Raw genomic sequence first — 20,423 nt, 5'->3', positions numbered from 1 at the left:
GTGTGAAAAATCGGGTCCGGGAGGGGTAGGGGGGAAATAGGTCCCTATATAAGACAAAGCCCCAAATATCGGGATTGTCCCTGTAAATTTGGGACATCCGGTCACCCTATCCCCCACCCACCCAAAGAACACACCACCACGAAAAAAACCCAAAAACCTGAAAGCAAAACAAAATCCCAGCCACCTGCTCTCTCTCTCTTTCCCCTACCCTCCAAACAAACAAACAAACAAACAAAAACGCCAAAAGAGTTGGTACTTACTTTTTCTCCTTTTGGTCCCATCACACCAGGAATTCCTTGTGGGCCCTATGAAGAAAAGTGAAGGAAATTGTAAACTTACTTTAAAAAAAATACCCATTCCTTGTTTTCCTTGCCCTGAACTATCTGTCTGAGAACTGAGAATTCCTCTGGGAAGTGACTTCCCCCAAGTTCACAGGTGTTTGTTGTGCCGGTTCAGGCTCCTCTTTAATTGTAAGTGCTGTGGCATCACTGAATGGCAGGAAATGGAGAGGTCTGGTGCAGTGAATGCAGAAAGGGAAGTTTTGAGGTGAGAAAGAAATAGCAAAAAAAAGGGGCTGGAGCAGAGCAAAGAGGCCAAACATCAAGGAAGCTGATGGAATTCTGGAGAGCAAGAGATGGAAAGAATGCTGAAACTGGTGTGGAGTGCTAACGCATCAAAAATTGAGGCAATCTGTTCAACCAAAGTGACTGTAAATGGAATAGTCTAAAATGTATTCATTATGCTTTGCAAAAAACCTTGTAATGGGAAGCTGTGACACTCTATAAACCTTTCTTCAGAATGAAACCGCTGAAATAAGTTATTTTCCCTGCCATTGCAAGGGCCTTGGGCATGGGTGCACCTCAGTCCCTCTTATCTCTCTATGTGGGATAGAGGAATAGCCTATTCTCCTGTGGGCTGTAATACTTGGGTCTAATTTTGGTTGTTGGCTTTAGTGAGTGGGTGCTGGCTGGTATTCGTGGCCTGTGATATGCACGAAGTCAGGCAAGGTGATCTAGTGGTGTCTTCTGGCCTTAGACTTTATGACTCATTATCTTAGACAGGATTTCTTAGCCTTTTCAGGGCTGCAGCTCCCTTTTCTTTATGAAGATCTCTTCACCTCCTGCAACTTCCTTCCATCTAGCCAGGACCTTCCTTTCATTTAACAATAAGAGAAGGGAAAGATAGTTGCAAACTGTAGAGATCAAAACCTCCAGGTCGAAAATCCCTGATCATGGAAATTTTGCTGTGATTTTAAGAACTTCTTATTTCAGTGAACTGATACGATTTTTTGTTTGTTTTGTTTTCCCCCGCAAACAAAAAGGGTTTCCAACAGCAAAATTCACCTTTCATTTTTTTGAAAAATAGCTGTGAAACAAATTATATTTACCTCCTCATAAATGTGACAAAAAGGACAAATATTTGAGGGTTACATTTATAGGGTGAAATTTTTCACACCATTCATGTTGTGAAAATGAAATGCCGTGCTCTGAAATATAATTTTCATAACTGCTGTTGTTATAGCATTTTTAAACTAGGAGGTCCAAAAGATCTTAAGTCTCTAAAAAAAATTCTAACTGTTTTAAATTAAATCTCAAACTAAGTTATAGGTCTCACTATCTCTGGTATAAATTTCTCTCATGCTGTCTGATGTCTAACTCAGTCTAAAGCTGTATTTTAGCTCATTGGGATCTGAGGGGACTCTTTTCAATCGGTTGAGCAATGGAGGGGACTCTACACTTCACTGGGGGAGCTGGCCCGACCTCTTCAAGTATCAGGCCATAAAACTGTATCAAACTATTTCATTTCTAATTTCCCTGAAGTGACACTTGAAATCATTACTGTGGCTTTGGTCAACAGGACATAGGTCATGGGCAATGACGATACAATCCAGAAGTCATTATTCAGGAAGGCTCTGAAGAAGGCACTTCTGAAACTCCATTCCCTCGAACACCACAAGTCAGTTTAGTGTTTTAACTGAAGGAGGTGGAGGGATTTTGCCACTTCAGGTGAAGGCATCTCTACCGTTAAACCAGGGGAGACTTTGAGCCTCAACTCAGAAAGATTCTGAAAAACAACTGTTTTGGTTTTAGAATGCACCAGAGGGCAGATATTTTTTAAAAATTGTCCAGGGGAGGATATCCTCTGAGCCTTGATAGTTAGGGACTTGACCCCACCACACAAATTACTTGGTTCAATTCTGAATACTGCCTGTTCGTAGCAATTATACCATCCAAAATACAATGTAAACTAATCATCACACTATATGAATAGGGCCAGATTCTATCCTCAGTTACACTCAAGTATAGCTACTTTGAAGTCAGTGGAGTTACTTTAGATTTACAGTGGTGTAATTCAGAGTAGAATTTGGCCGGCTATGTATATATATGAGGTAAAATGAAAACGTAAAATTCATCTCAGATTCTGTAGAGAATGTTCAGTGTGACTCACATCAGGGACATTCAAGTTACAAAAAAAAAGGTGTTTGGAGCTATTATCTTAGATTATTTGTTTATTTTAGTACCAATATTTCCATTCCATGTGCCAGGAGCTGAAATGATACTGTCCAGAGGATTTTCTGCTCTAAGCTTGGGAACCATGAATCCTTTATAATGCACATTCCAACAGTTTATAATTAAAAATTCCCAGACATGCTACTCCATGATTGTAGTACGACCTGACAGCCAATTGTTTTCAAGTTGTCATAAATATAAAGGGAAGGGAAAACACCTTTAAATCCCTCCTGGCCAGAGGAAAAACCCTTTCACCTGTAAAGGGTTAAGAAGCTAAGATAACCTCGCTGGCACCTGACCAAAATGACCAATGAGGAGACTAGATACTTTCAAAGCTGGAGGGAGGGGAAACAAAGGGCTCTCTCTGTCTGTGTGATGCTTTTGCCGGGACCAGAGCAGGAATGCAGGTCAGAACTCCTGTAAAGAGTTACTAAGCAATCTAGTAAGATATGCGTTAGATTCTGTTTTGTTTAAATGGCTGATAAAATAAGTTGTGCTGAATGGAATGTATATTCCTGTTTTTGAGTCTTTTTGTAACTTAAGGTTTTGCCTAGAGGGATTTTCTATGTTTTGAATCTGATTACCCTGATTTACCATCCTGATTTTACAGAGGGGATTCTTTTACTTTTTCTTTAATTAAAATTCTTCTTTTAAGAACCTGATTGCTTTAGTCCTTGTTCTTAAGATCCAAGGGTTTGGGTCTGTGTTCACCTATTCAAATTGGTGACGATTTTTATCAAGCCTTTCCCAGGAAAGGGGTGTAGTGCTTGGGGATATTTTGGGCGGGAGACGTTTCCAAGTGGGCACTTCCCCTGTTCTTTGTGTAACACTTTGATGGTGGCAGCTGTTAACCTAAGCTGGTAAGAATAAGCTTAGGGGCTCTTTCATGCAGGTCCCCACATCTGCACCCTAGAGTTCAGAGTGGGGAAGGAACCTTGACTTGTGATAGCGGTGGGATCAATTTGAGATTTTTTTGGGGATTAATTTGAAATCATTTTGAGATTTTTTTCTTTGAACCAGAAGCACAGATTTTAAAAGGAATTTTTTTCTTTCTTTTTCCTTTGGGCTGCTTGGAAACAGGTTTTAAGCTGAAAGCAATTACAGTTTTTTTGTCTCTGCCTGGGGCCAGAGCAGAGACAAAAGGGCGCTTGCTTTTGTGAGCTGGAGTTTCTCTACCTAAAGGCAGGGTAGTTAACCTCCTGCAGGGAAATTCACAAGTTCTTCACAGACCTGAAGAGGTGGGTTTTTTTTAGCTAAGAGCAACTAGAGGGGTTTTTCTGTCTATTTGCCTGGAGACAAAGGTGTTAGGTTTTTTTTAAAGGATTTTTCTGTAGGCTGACAATCCCTATCAGAGAACATAGGAATCTGGTTACAGCACAACCTATATATATTTGACAAGCCAAGTTTTTGTTTGTTTGTTTGTTTTATTTCTAACTCTTGGGTGTATAGTTAAAAAACAGAGAGGCAAACATGACAGAGCCCAACGCAGAAACAGCCAAAGAGGCTGCCCACAGGAGAGCTATGGAGGCAAAGGAAAAAGAATGGAAGCATGCTGAGGAGGAAAGGGAGGCTGCCCACAGGAGAGCTATGGAGGCAAGGGGAAAAGAAATGGAGAAAAAAGTAAAAGAATCCCCTCTGTAAAATCAGGATGGTAAATCAGGGTAATCAGATTCAAAACATAGAAAATCCCTCTAGGCAAAACCTTAAGTTACAAAAAGACACAAAAACAGGAATATACATTCCATTCAGCACAACTTATTTTATCAGCCATTTAAACAAAACAGAATCTAACGCATATCTTACTAGATTGCTTAGTAACTCTTTACAGGAGTTCTGACCTGCATTCCTGCTCTGGTCCCGGCAAAAGCATCACACAGACAGAGAGAGCCCTTTGTTTCCCCTCCCTCCAGCTTTGAAAGTATCTAGTCTCCTCATTGGTCATTTTGGTCAGGTGCCAGCGAGGTTATCTTAGCTTCTTAACCCTTTACAGGTGAAAGGGTTTTTCCTCTGGCCACGAGGGATTTAAAGGTGTTTACCCTTCCCTTTATATTTATGACACAAGTGCTCTAAGAAAATAAATTTCATAAATTCTTTAGCCACTTTATTAATACTATTTGTGTCAATGGTCTTTGTAGACCATCACATTCAGCATTATTGCTCTTTTAGTTAAAGGAAGAATTGATGTATTCAGTGTTTCAGGAGTTCTATTTTTAGACTCAAATAACTATTGTCATCTTTCCCACATATCGCAGCTTCATAAATCCTTTGGAACATCACTGAGTACATTGTGGGACCGTATAATAATGTACATAAGACACTGCTCAGTATAGTACAAGAGAACCATGATCATTTGCACGTCACTAATCTACACACACCATATGCAAAATATGTCTGCCTCACCCCACGTTTCAGCAAAGATATAATGACAAGGTGCTATAATGAGACCTTATTATTTTTACAAAATACACTACAGAATAGTTACTAGTCTACTATGAAGTATTATTGTGTAAATAATTAAAACTAAATTCCATTTGAACAAAGCCTACTAGCGTTGCTTTTTAAAATTGTGTTTGTGCACTTATTAATTTGTAAAATACAGTGATTCCCAAAAGATCTCCTAGTCATAAACATGCATTAGTGAGATTCTACTGTAGCATAGTACATATTTTTGGTATTATTTGTATTGCAGCAGTGTCTAGAGGCCCCAACCTAGATCAAGGCCCCATTGTGCTAGGCACTGTACATTTCATAGTACAGGACAGTCCCTGACCCAAAGACCTTACAATTAGAGCTGAGTGGAAACTGGAATTTCTCACCCATGACAAACTCCCACATTTCCCGAACAAAATGCCATTCTGAATTGCAATGAAAAAATGAAAATTTCCCTGGGAGGAACATTTTAAAGTAATTTCATTTCAAAAGGACCAAAACGTTCTGGCATAAAATTCCTAATCCTCTTCTTTACAAGCGAATTTGACAAAGAATGGGAGGGGAAACAGTGGCACAGATAGATAAAGTTTCTTGCCCAAGGTTGCAGAGCAGGTCAGTAGCAGAGTTAGAAATAGAAACCAGGTCTCCCGAGTCCCAGCCCAGTGCCCTAGCCACTGCACCATATTGCCTTTAATGTATAGACTGTATGCATTTAATTTATGACACAAATATTTCACTAAGATAAAACTGCACAGGTTTTAATCAGTGTTGTGGACCTTTCCTCATAATATGGCATTTATTGGTGTCTGTGTAGAATCCACCTTTGCAAAACATACCATTCTGTGAGGGCTCTGAGGCTTTATGGTCTTCTGAGCTGACATGTGCGAAACACTGTCCAACTCTTGGATCCCGCCTTTCATTTTCTGGTCCTCAACAGCCCACCTTGCAGAAATGTTGCACTCAGCATTGAGGGAGAGCTTTGTTCCACTCACCAGTCAATACTGGATCCACACTGTAGTGCTCTGGCAAGAGTCTTATCCAATCCTCCATGCCTAGAAAGATGGATTCCCTAGTGGAAATTCCTGCAGAAAATTTTCAGTTGGTTCCTACTGTTTCCAGTTGGCAAGTAGGTTTCTAAACAGAGCAATGGATATTCTGCTAGTAGAGTACTCATTTCTAGAGCTCTTGATCCTCCAGCAGAAAACAACAGAGACCAATATTAAAAGAAAACCAGTAGAGACTAGTTGAAGGCTTGAAATGATGGTTCCTGAAATTTCCATGGAGGTTAAATGATTCAAGACTTTAGGCTGGTTTAAAGCAGATGAAAATGAAGTGCAACCTCAAGTCTTTGCCTGGAGGGCATTAGGCAGAGAGAGGAAATAGACAAATACGTTATTTATGCCAACTTTTTAAAAAGTCCAACCTTAGTTTAAAATATTGTGAAAAATTAAATACCATTTTCAAAACTGCAGCAGCTTTGTAAGGAGCTTAGAACAGATCAGAACATGGAAGGGTATTGTTTAAAATACAGTACTAACCTGGGGGCCAGGAGGCCCTGAAGGGCAATTGAATTCTGGTTCACGTGAAGCTTGTGTTATCTGAAGCTCTTGACATAAATGTTTCATATCAAGGGTAAGCAGCTTCTAAACAAAAAGAAATATATATATATATATATATATATATATATATATACACACACACATCCACACACATAGAATCATAGAATCATAGAATATCAGGGTTGGAAGGGACCCCAGAAGGTCATCTAGTCCAACCCCCTGCTCGAAGCAGGACCAATTCCCAGTTAAAACATCAATACACATCATACAGGGAGGCATGAACAATCAATCAGCAACAGTATAGATCTGTAGGGCATTTAATTCCACCCACTTACAAGGGTCCAGTGCAGGTTTGTGGTTTATCATGCATTTCTCTTAATGGAAACTTAATTATCATCACTTCAGTAACCATCTTAATTATCATCACCCACCCCACGTTTCATCCTCCCTTCTAACAGCACTGTCATAACAGTGTGCCAGCACCATAGCATGCCCTCTCAGCTAGTGTGGGACCCAAATCTATTCTTAAACTTGACTCAGCTCCTTACAGGCACAATTTATGAGTAACAGCACAGCCCAGAAATAGCCTCTTTGCTCTAATAATACAAACTACATTAACCTGTGCTCTCGACTGAGTAAACTTCACTCTAGTGATATTTAACTGCATGGATATTCATTCATTACAGGCCAGATCCAACTCCTTTGAAAGTCAGGGGAAAATCTCCCATTGACTCCCAATGGATAAAGCCCTACATGAGCATAGACTGTAATCAGGTTAGAGCATGCACCAGGGCCCAGCACAGTATCTTATTGTTAAGACAGAGAGGGGAAACCTAGAGTCAGTCAGTCAAAAAATCTTAAGCACAGTACTAGAGCTGGTTCCCTCAACCACAGTACTTGACCATCAGTAACTGGCTTGCATTAGCAAACCACCTTGCTTATGCCTGCTAGCATAAGAATACTAATACTGAAATGCATAAGAATAATGATATGGAGTAACTGGGATTAACAAAACCTGTCTTCACTCGCAAAAGCGAAGATCCATTCCTCAAGCAAGAGTTTAGAACTAAAGCAACATGCTGCTGCTGAAAACCCCCTCAGCAGAGAATATTGGGGCTCAGTTCGTGAGGATCCTAGAGACACAGAGATTAATTTGTTTTATATACATTTTTAATAAGAAGATAATGATAAGGTACGCTTTCAGGAAAAATGTCTCTACTTGTGATTATACAGTTGGATTTAAACAGTAGCTTTTAAGTACTGTAGCTGACTAAGAGACTAAACAAAAAATAACATACTCATTCTAAACACTAGCCAGAACTTCAGAATATTAGAAAGTTCTGGTTTCTTCAGTTTGGTGGGAGTAGTGCTATAAACCTAATCCAAAACCCATTGAAGTTAATGGGCATTTTAGCACTGACTTCAAAGGGTTTAGATCACACCCTCTATACATTCTTGACAAAATATCCAAGGTATACTTAATCCTGCTTCAATGTAAGGGGATGGACTAGATGATCTCTTGAAGCCCTACATTTCTATGATTCTAAAATATTAGTATAATATGATAACTTACATAGTATTGGAAATCGGAGTATTTGCCTTGGATCTCAAAGAAAAATAGCTCACAATAGTTGCGGGGCACTAACAATGAGAAATTAACAAGAGACCAATGAGAAAATTCTCCCTCCCGGGGAGAAAATGTGTGGGAGCCAGTGTAGGCTGGTGACACATGTAAGTGAGCAGACAACACTGCTATGATAAGATAGGCAAAGAGCCAATTCATAGCACTGAGTAACAATCATAGCTATACAGATCTGACTAAAGCAGGGATTCCATACACAGCGCATACACAGAGTGGATGCTGAGGAAAAGCTGATGGAAATGCAGTAGGGAGACTGTTTTGTCGGCTGACCTATTTGTCCAAAGCAAACAAAGATGGAGGTGTTGAGTCAATATCAGATTACTTAAAGCTGGGTGCCGGCCCACAAACAATTGGAGACTGAGTTAGCATCCATTCAAAATGAAAACAATAAAGTGTTTCCTGTTGCTGCACTGTATGGTGAGATGGGATTGCTGGAATACAACAACCAGAAAGTGCTAAGAAAGGATACACGCGTGTATTTAAAAAAACAAAAATAGGAGAGGCAAGAGAAATGCTCCCAGGCAATACTTACAGAATCCCAGCCCTGTTTGAAATACGGTGGTGGAAATAACGGCGGTGGAGGAGGGGCAAGGAGACAGCATGCTCTGTTATTAATTCGTTTCTTCTGTTCCAAGCAAGGGAGGTCTGTTCAAAAGAAACACTCAGCCATTACTAACGGGCAAACGCTGCTAGATTCAAATGGCTTGAAAAATGTAGGTGCATTAATCTCTCTTATGACCTCTGTCTCCCATATTGTAAAGTAATGTTTGAGTAGTTGTATAGTGAGCCTCTGTCACTGCGTAAATCACCAGACAGAAGAGCAATATTAATTAGGGTGAAGGGCAGATCTTCAACAGAAGGTGCTAAGCCCTTTGCAGAAGGAAAGGTCCATTGATATTGTGGGTTGTCGTAACTGGAATTTCCCTACGTACCATCTACCAGAGGACAAAAGACTTTTGTTGTTCTGCTCTCCTCCCCGTGAAGATGAGTCATTCAAGTGGACTCCTCCTATCAGCTGAGTTTTCAGCTCAGAGCACATGGCAGGAAGGGGGTAAAAACCCCACACAAAAGGAACTAGGTATCTCTATGCCTCTTGGTCTCTGAGGGAGGCATAAGCAAGAGATCCCCAGCTGCTTAGCCTGGGTTAGCCCTAAAGGACATATAGCGTTAGCTGATTATAGAAACTTTTCAAACTTAAGATTGTAACTCATTTGTGTATTTATATTTAGCAGCTTTAAACTTGTACATAACTCTCTTTTTCCTTTTTAATAGATCTTCACATAGCTTATTGTAGGATTGGCTACAAGTGTGGTCTTTGGTATGAGATCTAAGGTGCAACTGACCTGGGATAAGTAACTGGTCCTTTGGGATTGGGAGTAACCTGGATATTGCTGTGATACTTGGTGTAAGGGACCATCGATCACAAAAGTAGGCTCACCTGGGTGGCGAGATAGATCAGAGTACCTAAGGGGAGTTTTTCCTTTAACATTTCCAAGTAACATTCTAAAGTGGTTATGAAGTGAAAGGGGCAGGAAAAAAAACCTTATCAATTTGCCACCTAAGATGAATAATTTTCACTCAGCTGAGGTGCAACCAATTATAACCTATTACTTGCATATATCATTTCATCATTTTATTGGTGGCCATTACTCCTGTTCTCAGTATTGCTCAATTCTGAGGAAACAAAACCTAGTGACTTGCCATGTAGCTGTTTTCAGAATACTATACTAGACAATACTAAATGCTGGGGCACTGTATAGCTGGAGTTTCTGTCTTTTGGATGAGACTTAGAACTGAGAACTTGACCTCTCATAGTCCTTTAAAATACCAAAGTACTATTGGCAAGAGTCCAGGGGTCCCATCAAAGGCACTGTGGCTGCTAGGTGATGGCAGAGGCTGCATTGGTGCAGAAAGTAACATGTGCCTGAAGGCCTTCAGTATAGTGTTGATGCAGTAGTTCATCTCACAGTCTCTCTGAGTGCTTTCAAATATATATGCTGAAGAGAAAGGATGACAACGCTGAGCCCAACAGGACTCCATCTGGAGGAGGAGCATCATGACGTTCTGCAAGGAATGATTAAAGCCCGCAGATGGCTGTTCCACCCATTCCTGCTATGTGCTGTGTGTACGTCAGAGGTATCGTCGCTTTCAGAGGAAACATGCAGAATAAGTATGGAGGCCTGGTTTCTGCAAGGTCAGGAACTTTTTTCCCATCTGAGTCAGGCTACTGTTGCTATCACCTTTGTGCTCACTTTGCTCAGGAAGGAGCATCTGGTAATGGGGGCAGCAGTGAGTACTTTGCAAGGTCATTGACATCAAGTGTAAGGTTTTGTCAGAACTGGCAGGAGTATTGCATTGCCTTGGATGGCTGATGGAATGCCTTCTTTGAAGGAGTCAGTGATGATTTCGGATGTTCTTTACTTGCTTTCCCCAGCCATAAAGCAGGACAGCCAGCCATGCCCGGGTGCTCCCAGGGTTAGATTGTTTGAAGTCCAGAATCCCCAAAGCACTGAGCTCTACAAGCTTGATCCCTTAGGCCCCATTCCACCCCCATCCCCACGGCCAGGGAGGGCAGCATAATGCCACTTACATCAGCCCTACACTCCTCCTTTGCTTGGGGAATTCTCCTCTGACCCACTGTAGCCTCTTTATCAGCCCCACAGGCCAATGTTGAGTGGCATATAGGAGCTGGAGTAGGGGCCAGAGTCTAACCCTAGATTTCTATGGCTGCCAAATTAACTCTAATTTTTAGTGTTTAAATTAATCGCGGCTGAAAGTGTCTCCCCGGATTCTTCTGTAACAGTGAGCACCGTGTGCAGATGTGGTCACATTAGGTTCTATTCCGTATCTTTTGCATTTTCGTGTGAGTTCAAGCACTGCATTTGCCATAGACAACGAGATAGATTATGTAAATAAATCTTAATCAAATTGAACAGCAATACACTAACCCAGGACAGAAGTAATAAACCAGGTTTGAAAGAACAACAACATACAAAGAAATTACTGAAAGAACTAACATCTAAAAAAAATACCAAATTAAAATTAGTTGGACTTAGTAAACATAGCCCTGTCTAAAAGCATTATCTTTGTTCTCATACACTCAGTCTCTCTCTTAGAGAACTGAACAACCTTCAGCCGCCCATTAGAGGGACAACCACACCTTTTGTCAAAGCACCTAGGGCCAAATCCCCAAAGCTGCTTAGGCACCTAACTCCCATTGATTTCAGTGGGGGTTAGGCACACAATGCCCTTGAGAAGCTCGGCCCTAACCCTTAAATCCACTCACCACTCACTCAGGGCTTTCTACATGGGAAGTTTAGTGCATAGCAAACTATGTTGTGAATGTAAAATGCACTAGCTACTCCGTACTAATACCCTGTGTGGATACCCTTACTACACACCCAGTGCCCTCGGGTGGTTTAGCTTAATGCACTCCCTTAATGCACAAAGGCACTCTTAGACTGCAGTAAATGCATTAACATGGGGAGTTTTAGTGGAGTAGCTAGTTCAGAGTACCTAGTGCACACTAGCTACTACAAGCTTTTTCCCCATGTAGCCAAGCCCTGAGACTTTGTTTTCATTCCAAGGAAAGGTACCACCCAGGTTACTTCAAATGACATTTCTTCTCTTCCAGGAAAACTTCTTGGATCTGCATCTTACCAGTTCCCTTTGCCACTGGCATTCAGACAGGAAACATTTTTTGTCACTCGCCCACTAAACTTCTCAAAGTTTACAGTCCAGTCAGGGAAGCTATATGCATTCCCTCAGTGGCTTCCAGATCACATGTGCTCAGATTGACCTAAGTCAGCCTTGGAACTGAAAATCAAGTTGTGTTATTTCTGATTCATACATCATCACTAGTCATAAAGATTCTGCAATCAGAAGTAAGCTGACACTTTAATTGCTGGCTGATGGGTGGGGCACAATAGAATAATCTTGCTAACTCTTCCATAATTGTATTAATTCTTCAGGAGTAAGGGTAGGAGCTGAAGAGAAATAGTCAAATGAAAAAGGGGCCAATTCAATTACATCACACGAAGGCACACAACTAAATATTGACAAATTTTATAAGTTTATAATTTACTTATACACAAATGCAAGAAATCTAAATACTAAGATGGGTGAACTTGAGTGACTGGTATTTAATTCTGATATAATAGGCACCACATAAACATGGTGGAATAATGATAATCAATGGGGCCTGGTAATATTATCGCACAAAATATATAGGAATTACAGAGTAGGTCACACTAGTGGCAGAGTGACACTATATCTAAAAGAAAGCATAGTAAATATAGTAAAAAAAAATCTTAAATGACTCCAACAGTCCCATAGAATCTCTAAGGATAGAGATTTCATGCTTGAATAGGAAGAGTATAGCAATAGGAATATATTACTACTGATAACCTGATCAGGATGGTGACAGTGACTGTGAAATGCTCACAGAAATTAGCGATGTTATGAAAACAGAAAACCCAGTTACAATGGTGGATTTCTACTATCCCCATATGGACTGGAAATATGTCACCTCAGGATGCGATTCAGAGATAAAATTTCTAGACACTATTAATGACAACTTCTTGGAGCAGCTAGTCCTGGAACATAGAAGGGGAGAGGCAATTCTTGATTTAGTCCTAAGCAGCGCCCAGGATCTGCTCCAAGAAATGAACACTGTTGAACCGCTCAGTAATAGCAATCATAATGTAATTAAATTTAACATCCTTGTAGAGGGGAAAGTACCAAAGAAACCCACCACAGTAGCATTTGTCTTCAAAAAAGGGGACCGCACAAAAATGAGGAGGCTAATTAAATGGAAATTAAAAGGAACAGTCCCAAGAGTGAAATGCCTAGAAGCTCCATAGAAACTTTATAAAAAACATCATAAGAGAGACTCAAACTATATATATATATATGTATTCTTAAAAAAAAAAGGTCAAAAATGCCATCATGGCTAAAAAACAGAGTAAAAGAGTCAACAAAAAGAAATCATTTAAAAATTAGAGAGACAAGGTGGATGAGGTAATATCTTGTATTGGGCCAATGTCTGTTATCTCACCCAGCTTATGTCTCTAATATCCTGGGATTGACACAGCTACAACTACACTGCATATCATTTAGAAATTGGAAGTCAAATCCCACTGAGGAAAATAGAAAGGTCCTTAAATTCTGGCGAGTCAAGTATAATTAGGCAGGCCAAAAAAGAATTTGAAGAGCAACCAGCAAAAGACCCAAAAATCAACAGCAATTTTCTTTTAATTACATCAGAAGCAGAAAGCCTGTCAAACAATCAGAATGGCCACTGGACGATCGAGGTGCTAAAGGAGCACTCAAGAAAGACAAGGCCATTGCAGAGGAGCAAAAGGAATTCTTTGCATCGGTCTTCACTACAAAGAGAGATTCCCATACCTGAGCCATTCTTTTTAGGTGACAAATCTGAGGAACTGTCCCAGATTGAGGTGTCAATAGAGGAGTTGTTGGAACAAATTGAGAAGCAGTAAAAAGTCACCAGGGTCAGATGCTATTCACCCAAGTGTTCTAAAAGAACTCAAATATGAACTTGCAGAACTACTAACTGTGGTATGTAACCTGTCACTTCAATCAGCCTCTGCACCAGATGTCTGAAGAATAGCTAATGTAATGCAATTTTTTAAAGAGGCTCCGGAGTTGATCCTAACTTCAAACTATAGTAAAGAATATATGAATATTTTGGGAAGAGTCAACACAGCTTTTATAAAGGGAAATCATGACTCACCAATCTATTAAAATTCTTTCAGAGTGTCAACAAACATGTGGACAAGGGAGATCCAGTGGATACCAGCTATTACCAGCAGGAGAGTGGGGGGAGGAGGTATTTTTTCATGCTTTGTGTGTATAAAAAGATCTTCTACACTTTCCACAGTATGCATCCGATGAAGTGAGCTGTAGCTCACGAAAGCTTATGTTCAAATAAATTGGTTAGTCTCTAAGGTGCCACAAGTACTCCTTTTCTTTTTCCAGTGGATACTGTATACTTGGACTTTCAGAAAGCCTTTGAAAGGTCCCTCATCAAAAGCTCTTAAGCAAAGTAGGCAGTCATGGGATAAGAGGGAAGGTCTTCTCATGGATCAGTCACAGGTTAAAAGACAGGAAACAAAGGGTAGGACTAAATGGTCCATTTTCACATTGGAGAGAGATAACTAGGAGGGTACCTCAAGGATCTGTACTGGGACCAGTGCCATTCAACGTATTCGTAAATGATCTGGAAAATGGGGGAAACAGTGAGGCAGAAAAGTTTGCAGACAACACAAAATTACTGAAGAGAGTTAAGTCCAAAGCTGACTGTGAAGAGTTGCAAAGGGATCTCACAAAACTGGGTGACTGGGCAACAAAATAGCAGATGAAAGTCAATGTTGATAATGCAACGTAATGCACATTGGAAAATGTAATCCCAACGATACATACAAAATGACAGGATCTAAATTATCTGTTGCCACTCAAGAAAGAGATCTTGGAGTCATCGTGGATCGTTCTCTGAAAACATCTGCTCAATGTGCAGCGTCAGTCAAAAAAAGCTAACAGAATACTAGGAACCATTAGGAAAGGAATAGATAAGACGGAAAATATCATAATGCCACTATATAAACCCAGTGTATGCCCCACAACTTTAATACTACATACAGTTCTGATCGCCGCATCTCAAAAAAAGATATATTACAATTGAAAAAAGTACAGAGAAGGGCAACATAAATGATTAAAGTCATGGAACAGTTTCCATTAGAGGCGAGATTCAAAAGACGGGGACTGTTCAGCTTAGAAAAGAGACAACTAAGGGGGGACAAGACAGAGATCTGTAATATCATGACGGGTGAGGAGAAAGTGAATAAGGAACTGTTATTTACTCCTTCACATAACACATCCAATGAAATGAATAGGCAGCAGATTTAAAACTAACATAAAGAACTATTTATTCACACTATGCACAGTCAACCTGTGGAACTCATTACCAGGGGGTGTTGTGAGGGTCAAAAGTACAAGTGGGCTCAAAAAATAATTGGGTAAGTCCATGGGGGATAGGTCCATTAATGGTTATTAGCCAAGATGGTCAGGGATGCAACACAATGCTCTGGGTATCCCTAAACTTCTGACTGCCGGAAGCTGGATGTAGATAACACGGAATGGACCACTTGATAAATTGTCCTGTTTCATTTATTCTCATGAAGCATCTGACACCATCCAATATTAGAAGAGAGGGATTAATATAAAATTTCCAAATTAAATTCCTATGAAAACAAATCTGACAGAAGTGTTGTAGATTAATTGCACCCCTAGCTGACGCAAATAGCTGAGGTGTTACATTCTAGTATGTATTCACTGGATTGGGGACTGTGTCTGTCTCTTTATTCACATAATATACCATTTAATGCAATTCCATGCTCTTCACAAGGACTGGAATTTCATCATAACATCACAACACACAAAAATTACATTTAAGAGTGTATCTTAAACCAATCAAAATCAGGACATTTTGATTCCAGATTGAAACTTGTTACATTATTCAGCTAAAAGCTGTTCCTAAAATAGCATATAACTCACCTGGCACAGAAGAGTTTGGAAAGCCTGTAATACTTACTGGGATAATATTCATAATTTGATTATTTAAATCTAAAGGGCTTAATTCTTCATTCGGATTGAGCTATGCAATGCACCTCACACATATTTTGAGGCTGCCTGGGGGCCTAACATAAGCTATAGCAATCTCACACAAGCTATGGCTGCTTTAATTTATGTCCAACTGCCCATGTCTCTTAATGGTTGTTTCAGCAGCCATGAAGAGCCAGAATACAACCGGGTTGCAGCCATGCCACTTTCCTTTGGCTACACCCTTGGCATGCCCCCACATTTAATGCAGCCTAGAGTCAGTGTATAGTAGAATTCCCTGGTGGGTATACCTACTGCCTTTACATCGCTTTTTCACCACCAGAGTAGTGTTGTCTTTGGGCAATGGCGAATGAGATCCTATGTCTAAATTACCACGGATATCTTTGTTTTTGTCATTTAAATCTAGGCTTTTACTTACTGTGCCATTTTCAAAGCATTGCACAGGATTTTCGCCACATGACTCCTATTCAGAATCAGTTTGCTAATTCTTAAGGACCATTATTTAATAAAACATGCATGAATTCCCTTCATCTTTATTTATTTAACCTTAGCTTTACAAGCAAATTAGAAAAGGTCTCCCCATAAAAAGTGTTGATGCAAATAATTAAGAATGATAGGCAGGAAAGTATTCTCGTACAGTTCTATAGCACTTCTACTAGCAACTCCATTTAAATTGTAACCTCTGGGTTCCATAGAGAGTCATCGACTTAAGGACTTGTCTGCACTGGGTTTTCCTGCATCTGTATAGCTACACCAATGTAGCTGCACTGGTGCAAACCACTAGACTATGTACATGCTGTATTGGTATAAAAAGTAATTTGCCTCAGTGGGTCTTATTCCGATTTATAATGCTGTAGCATGTCTATACTGGGAATTTCCACTGGTGTAAAAAACACTTAAAGAGGCAATGTGCTTTAGCGGATTGTGCTCTGGTCTTGGAACCAGGGGACCTGAGTTCTATTCCTGACTTAGCCCCTACCCGGCAGAGAGATCTTGTGCAAGTCACTCCCCTACCCTGGCCTGGTGTCTGCATGACATATTTGGGGTCAGGAAGGAAATTTTTCCCTGCCTCAGACTGGCGGAGACCTTCGGGGGTTTTCACCTTTCTCTGCAGCGTGGGGCACTTGCAGGTTTAAACTAGTGTAAATGGTGGATTCTCTGTAACTTGAAGTCTTTAAACAATGATTTGAGGACTTCAGTAACTCAGCCAGAGGTTTGGGGTCTGTTACAGGAGTGGGGTGGGTGGGTGAGGTTCTGTAGCCTGCAATGTGCAGTCTGACTAGATGATCATGATGGTCCCTTCTGACCTATGAGTCTGTCTTGACTATTTAGACTGTAAGCTCTTTGGTGCAGGAACTGCTCCCCGACTCTAGCTACATCTATACTTGGCACAGCAGGTGTGATTCCCAGCGTATGAAGGCACACTCACACTAGCTCCCACAGTGTCAGCATGTTAACACTAGTAGTGTAGCATGGGCAGCAGAGATCAGTCATGTTGAGTACATACTCATGGGGTTCAGGCAGGTTCATGGCTAGCCCACGTCACCTTGTATGGAAAAGCAGTTGAACATACAAGCACAGCCAAAACCCTGCAGTTTTCAAAAACCAGCACCTCTAGGAAATAGCTTGAGCTGGAAGTGCATTCTGGGTACTGCCATGCAAATAATATTGAGCATTCTACTTTGCAGCAGGTGTGGAAATGTGAGAAAAATATCCTACATATTGAGGAGTGTAGAATAAAAAAAACGTTAAACTGCCTCCACACAGCCCAATCTCCTCAAATTGGGGTTTGTTTTTTTTTAGATTCTTTCCAAGACTATTTGTTACACTAAAATATTGTAAATCTCAGCATTTGAGACAAGCTATTTGTACTCGGCATGCCATGTGTACTGAATAATAAATAAAACCACAGTGTTGCTACATCCAGCTCTGTGCATGCCACAAGTACTAAACTTGACACAAATGTATCAACAAAAGCCTTTATTTCCCATGAAGCAGAAGCACCCCAGTTGCTTACAGCCAGTCAATCTGACCCCATGCAACCAACAATGACTGTAGTGGCTTGATTATCAGATTCAAGGTTGAATTTAAGTTGCTGGCAGTTGGAAATATTGCTTTTTTACTTTCAAATGGAGCAATTTTGAATAGGAGTTTATTGGGGGTGGGGGGAACATATCAGCAAAGCAATTCAGCACATGCTGAAGTTTAAGCTTGTGTGTATAGTTCCATTGACTTTGTGTTTCTCCCCTCCTCCACACTGACCCATCGGAGCAGGACCTCATGAAAAGGTATAACAGATGCATATTCCCATGTGGTCCAGGAGAGTTCTCAGTGATTCTCCTGTGGTGGGATGGCAGCACCATGCTGTCCTCAACAGCACACTCTAGCCCATATCGTTTTGTTATCACAGAAGAATTCTTCTGCTCATAATTTATTTATCCTAGTACTTTAGAACTATAGTATGGATTTTGCAATTTGGAAATACTCTACAAATGGACAAGCCCTGAACCCATTGAAGCTGATAGTAAAATTCCCATTGGTTTCAAATCCTGGCAGCCTGGGCACTCTTTTTCACCCAATCAAAATACATCATCCAGATTTTCCTCTCTCTGCTGTTTTTCATCCTACCAGTTTAGGACCTGATCCAATTCCCACTGACATTAATGGGATTGGATCAGTCCCTTAGCCTCAGTACTGCAATGCACAAAGAGGTTGTCTGCAGCAATGTGATTCCAAAAATGTTTTCAGTAGCCCAACAAGCAAGTCAGCAGGTGTTTTACTTATTCTACTTTGTCTCAATCACAGATCTGGATTTGTCAGATAAGCTAGAGAATAGAGTTATCCAAGGACGGAATCCAGTTACTATTTGACTCGACTGATGCCAGATTATATCCCACACTTAGGCTGTAAAGACACTCTGGGCACAAGATCCAAAATAAAAACCACTTTTCACTAATCTCGCTTCCAATCACTTTTCTTAACAAGGGTATTTTTACCAGGTGGGACTTGTTCACTTTCACCAGCAAGAGCTGCAGAAGGTTTTTATTTACTTAAGAGATTTGAATATTTATTCCATTGCACCTGTAGATAAATAGAGTTAATTTATATTATTCAGAGATCCTACCAAAACATTGTTTCAGATGAGATTAGAGACGGGTAATTCAATCTCAGAAAGAATCCATAATTCAGAACCTTTTTGAATTTCTTAGGTTGTGGTATTTGAATCTCAGCAGAAGATTTTATTCTATTTGGGAGAAGGAAAAATATTTTTTTCTTTGCTCAAAAGAAACAAAAAACAGTGTTGTGTTAAAATGTTTGAAGTGCTTCTTATAGACTTTAGATCTCAAAGTACCAAAGGCTTGGTGGTTCCGTACATTTTTCTGAATTCTCCTGTCTCTAGCTTAGTCATGACACAACAAAATATAAACATATTCTGTCATAGGTTACTTTGAATACAGCCTATCTTGCATAGGTGTAACAGATGGTAGAATCCGGATCTTAAATATTTCAGATCGTCAGAGTGTCCCTAATTGCAGGATTGTGCCACAGCTGGTATAAGTATGCAAGAGCATCATTAATATTACTCCTGAATAAAGAGTTCCCGTTGACTAGTCTTCAGTGACAGCTGGATCAGGCCTTAAGGTTATATACCGTATTGCTGCACTAGGGGCATGATTCGAAGCTCCTTGAAATCAGCAGAATAGAGCAAATTGCGTAATATCACAGGCACCTTATAACCATACATAATAAGATAGTTATACTAAATATCATCATAGGCTACATTCTGACCCCATTATTCTTGCTTAATAGTAACTTGTTTGATGATTGATCCCACGGATTTCAGTGGGACTGCTCATGTGATATAATACCGTTTAGACTTGCCTGTGTAGATGGGTATAGAATGTGCTGCTCAACCCAACAGTGTTATAAATACAGGTTACTGTGAAGCATTTTGGGAAAGCTTTGATTTGATTGTGCAAAAACACCATGCACTGCCAAGTTCAGTCAAAAAAACTCCCACTGGTTTGTTTCAGTGGAACAGGATCAGTCTTGAATTAGAAAGTGTTTATCGTTTTTCACCTAAATTGTTGCTAGTGTCTGGGTTATTCTTATATCCAAATCAAGGGCATGAACACTATTTAGTCCTATGCATGTATGTTCTGTCTAGTAGTTGCTTCAAAATAAAAAATATGCTAAAACTAAACTGCCGCAGCATTTAATTTTCTTTTGGCATCTTGCCTATTTCAGCTAGGGGTTGGAAAATCCACCATCTGAGACAGGGTCCAAACTATAGCCTTAGTTCTGCCCATATAGCCACACAGAGTCCTTCTGAAGAAGGATCACTTTGCAGGCTCAGGATCCATATGGACCTACAGATGGATAACTATTGAAAATCCACTGAAGTCAATGGAGCTACATCAGCATAACACCGGTTTGAGATCAGAATCAGGCTCTCAGTTTTTCACTGCTCAAAATTATCTGATTTATAAAAAACAATTATAGTCTAAGTTAAAAAAAGGGTAGGCTAGCTTGTTTAACCAGATTTCCAGACAAAGTGATACCATGGAAAAAATATTTAACATGTTTCTCTTCCACTACGTGCAACCACCATTCTCACCTTCATCCCGGACTAGAATCACAGCA

At 40.2% G+C, this 20,423-nt stretch overlaps 1 protein-coding gene across 3 annotated transcripts in view; it reads right to left on the bottom strand.

Moving 5' to 3' along the window:
* Positions 1-20,423, bottom strand: part of COLQ (collagen like tail subunit of asymmetric acetylcholinesterase) — a 67,827-nt gene that overhangs the window by 32,212 nt on the left and 15,192 nt on the right. For 2 of the 3 annotated variants that reach the window (XM_075125763.1, XM_048838509.2), the window contains exons 2-4: positions 8,674-8,786; positions 6,479-6,583; positions 261-305 (exon numbers count right to left, since the gene is read on the bottom strand). In XM_075125763.1, coding sequence (XP_074981864.1) covers positions 261-305; positions 6,479-6,583; positions 8,674-8,786 — 263 coding nt within the window. The remainder of the gene's footprint in view (positions 1-260; positions 306-6,478; positions 6,584-8,673; positions 8,787-20,423) is intronic. The other variant, XM_048838510.2, reaches the window with a different exon arrangement.

Source organism: Caretta caretta, chromosome 2 (assembly GCF_965140235.1).
Source record: "Caretta caretta isolate rCarCar2 chromosome 2, rCarCar1.hap1, whole genome shotgun sequence".
In the NCBI taxonomy this organism is placed as follows: domain Eukaryota; kingdom Metazoa; phylum Chordata; order Testudines; family Cheloniidae; genus Caretta; species Caretta caretta.
This window is presented reverse-complemented; position numbering and strand designations above follow the sequence as displayed.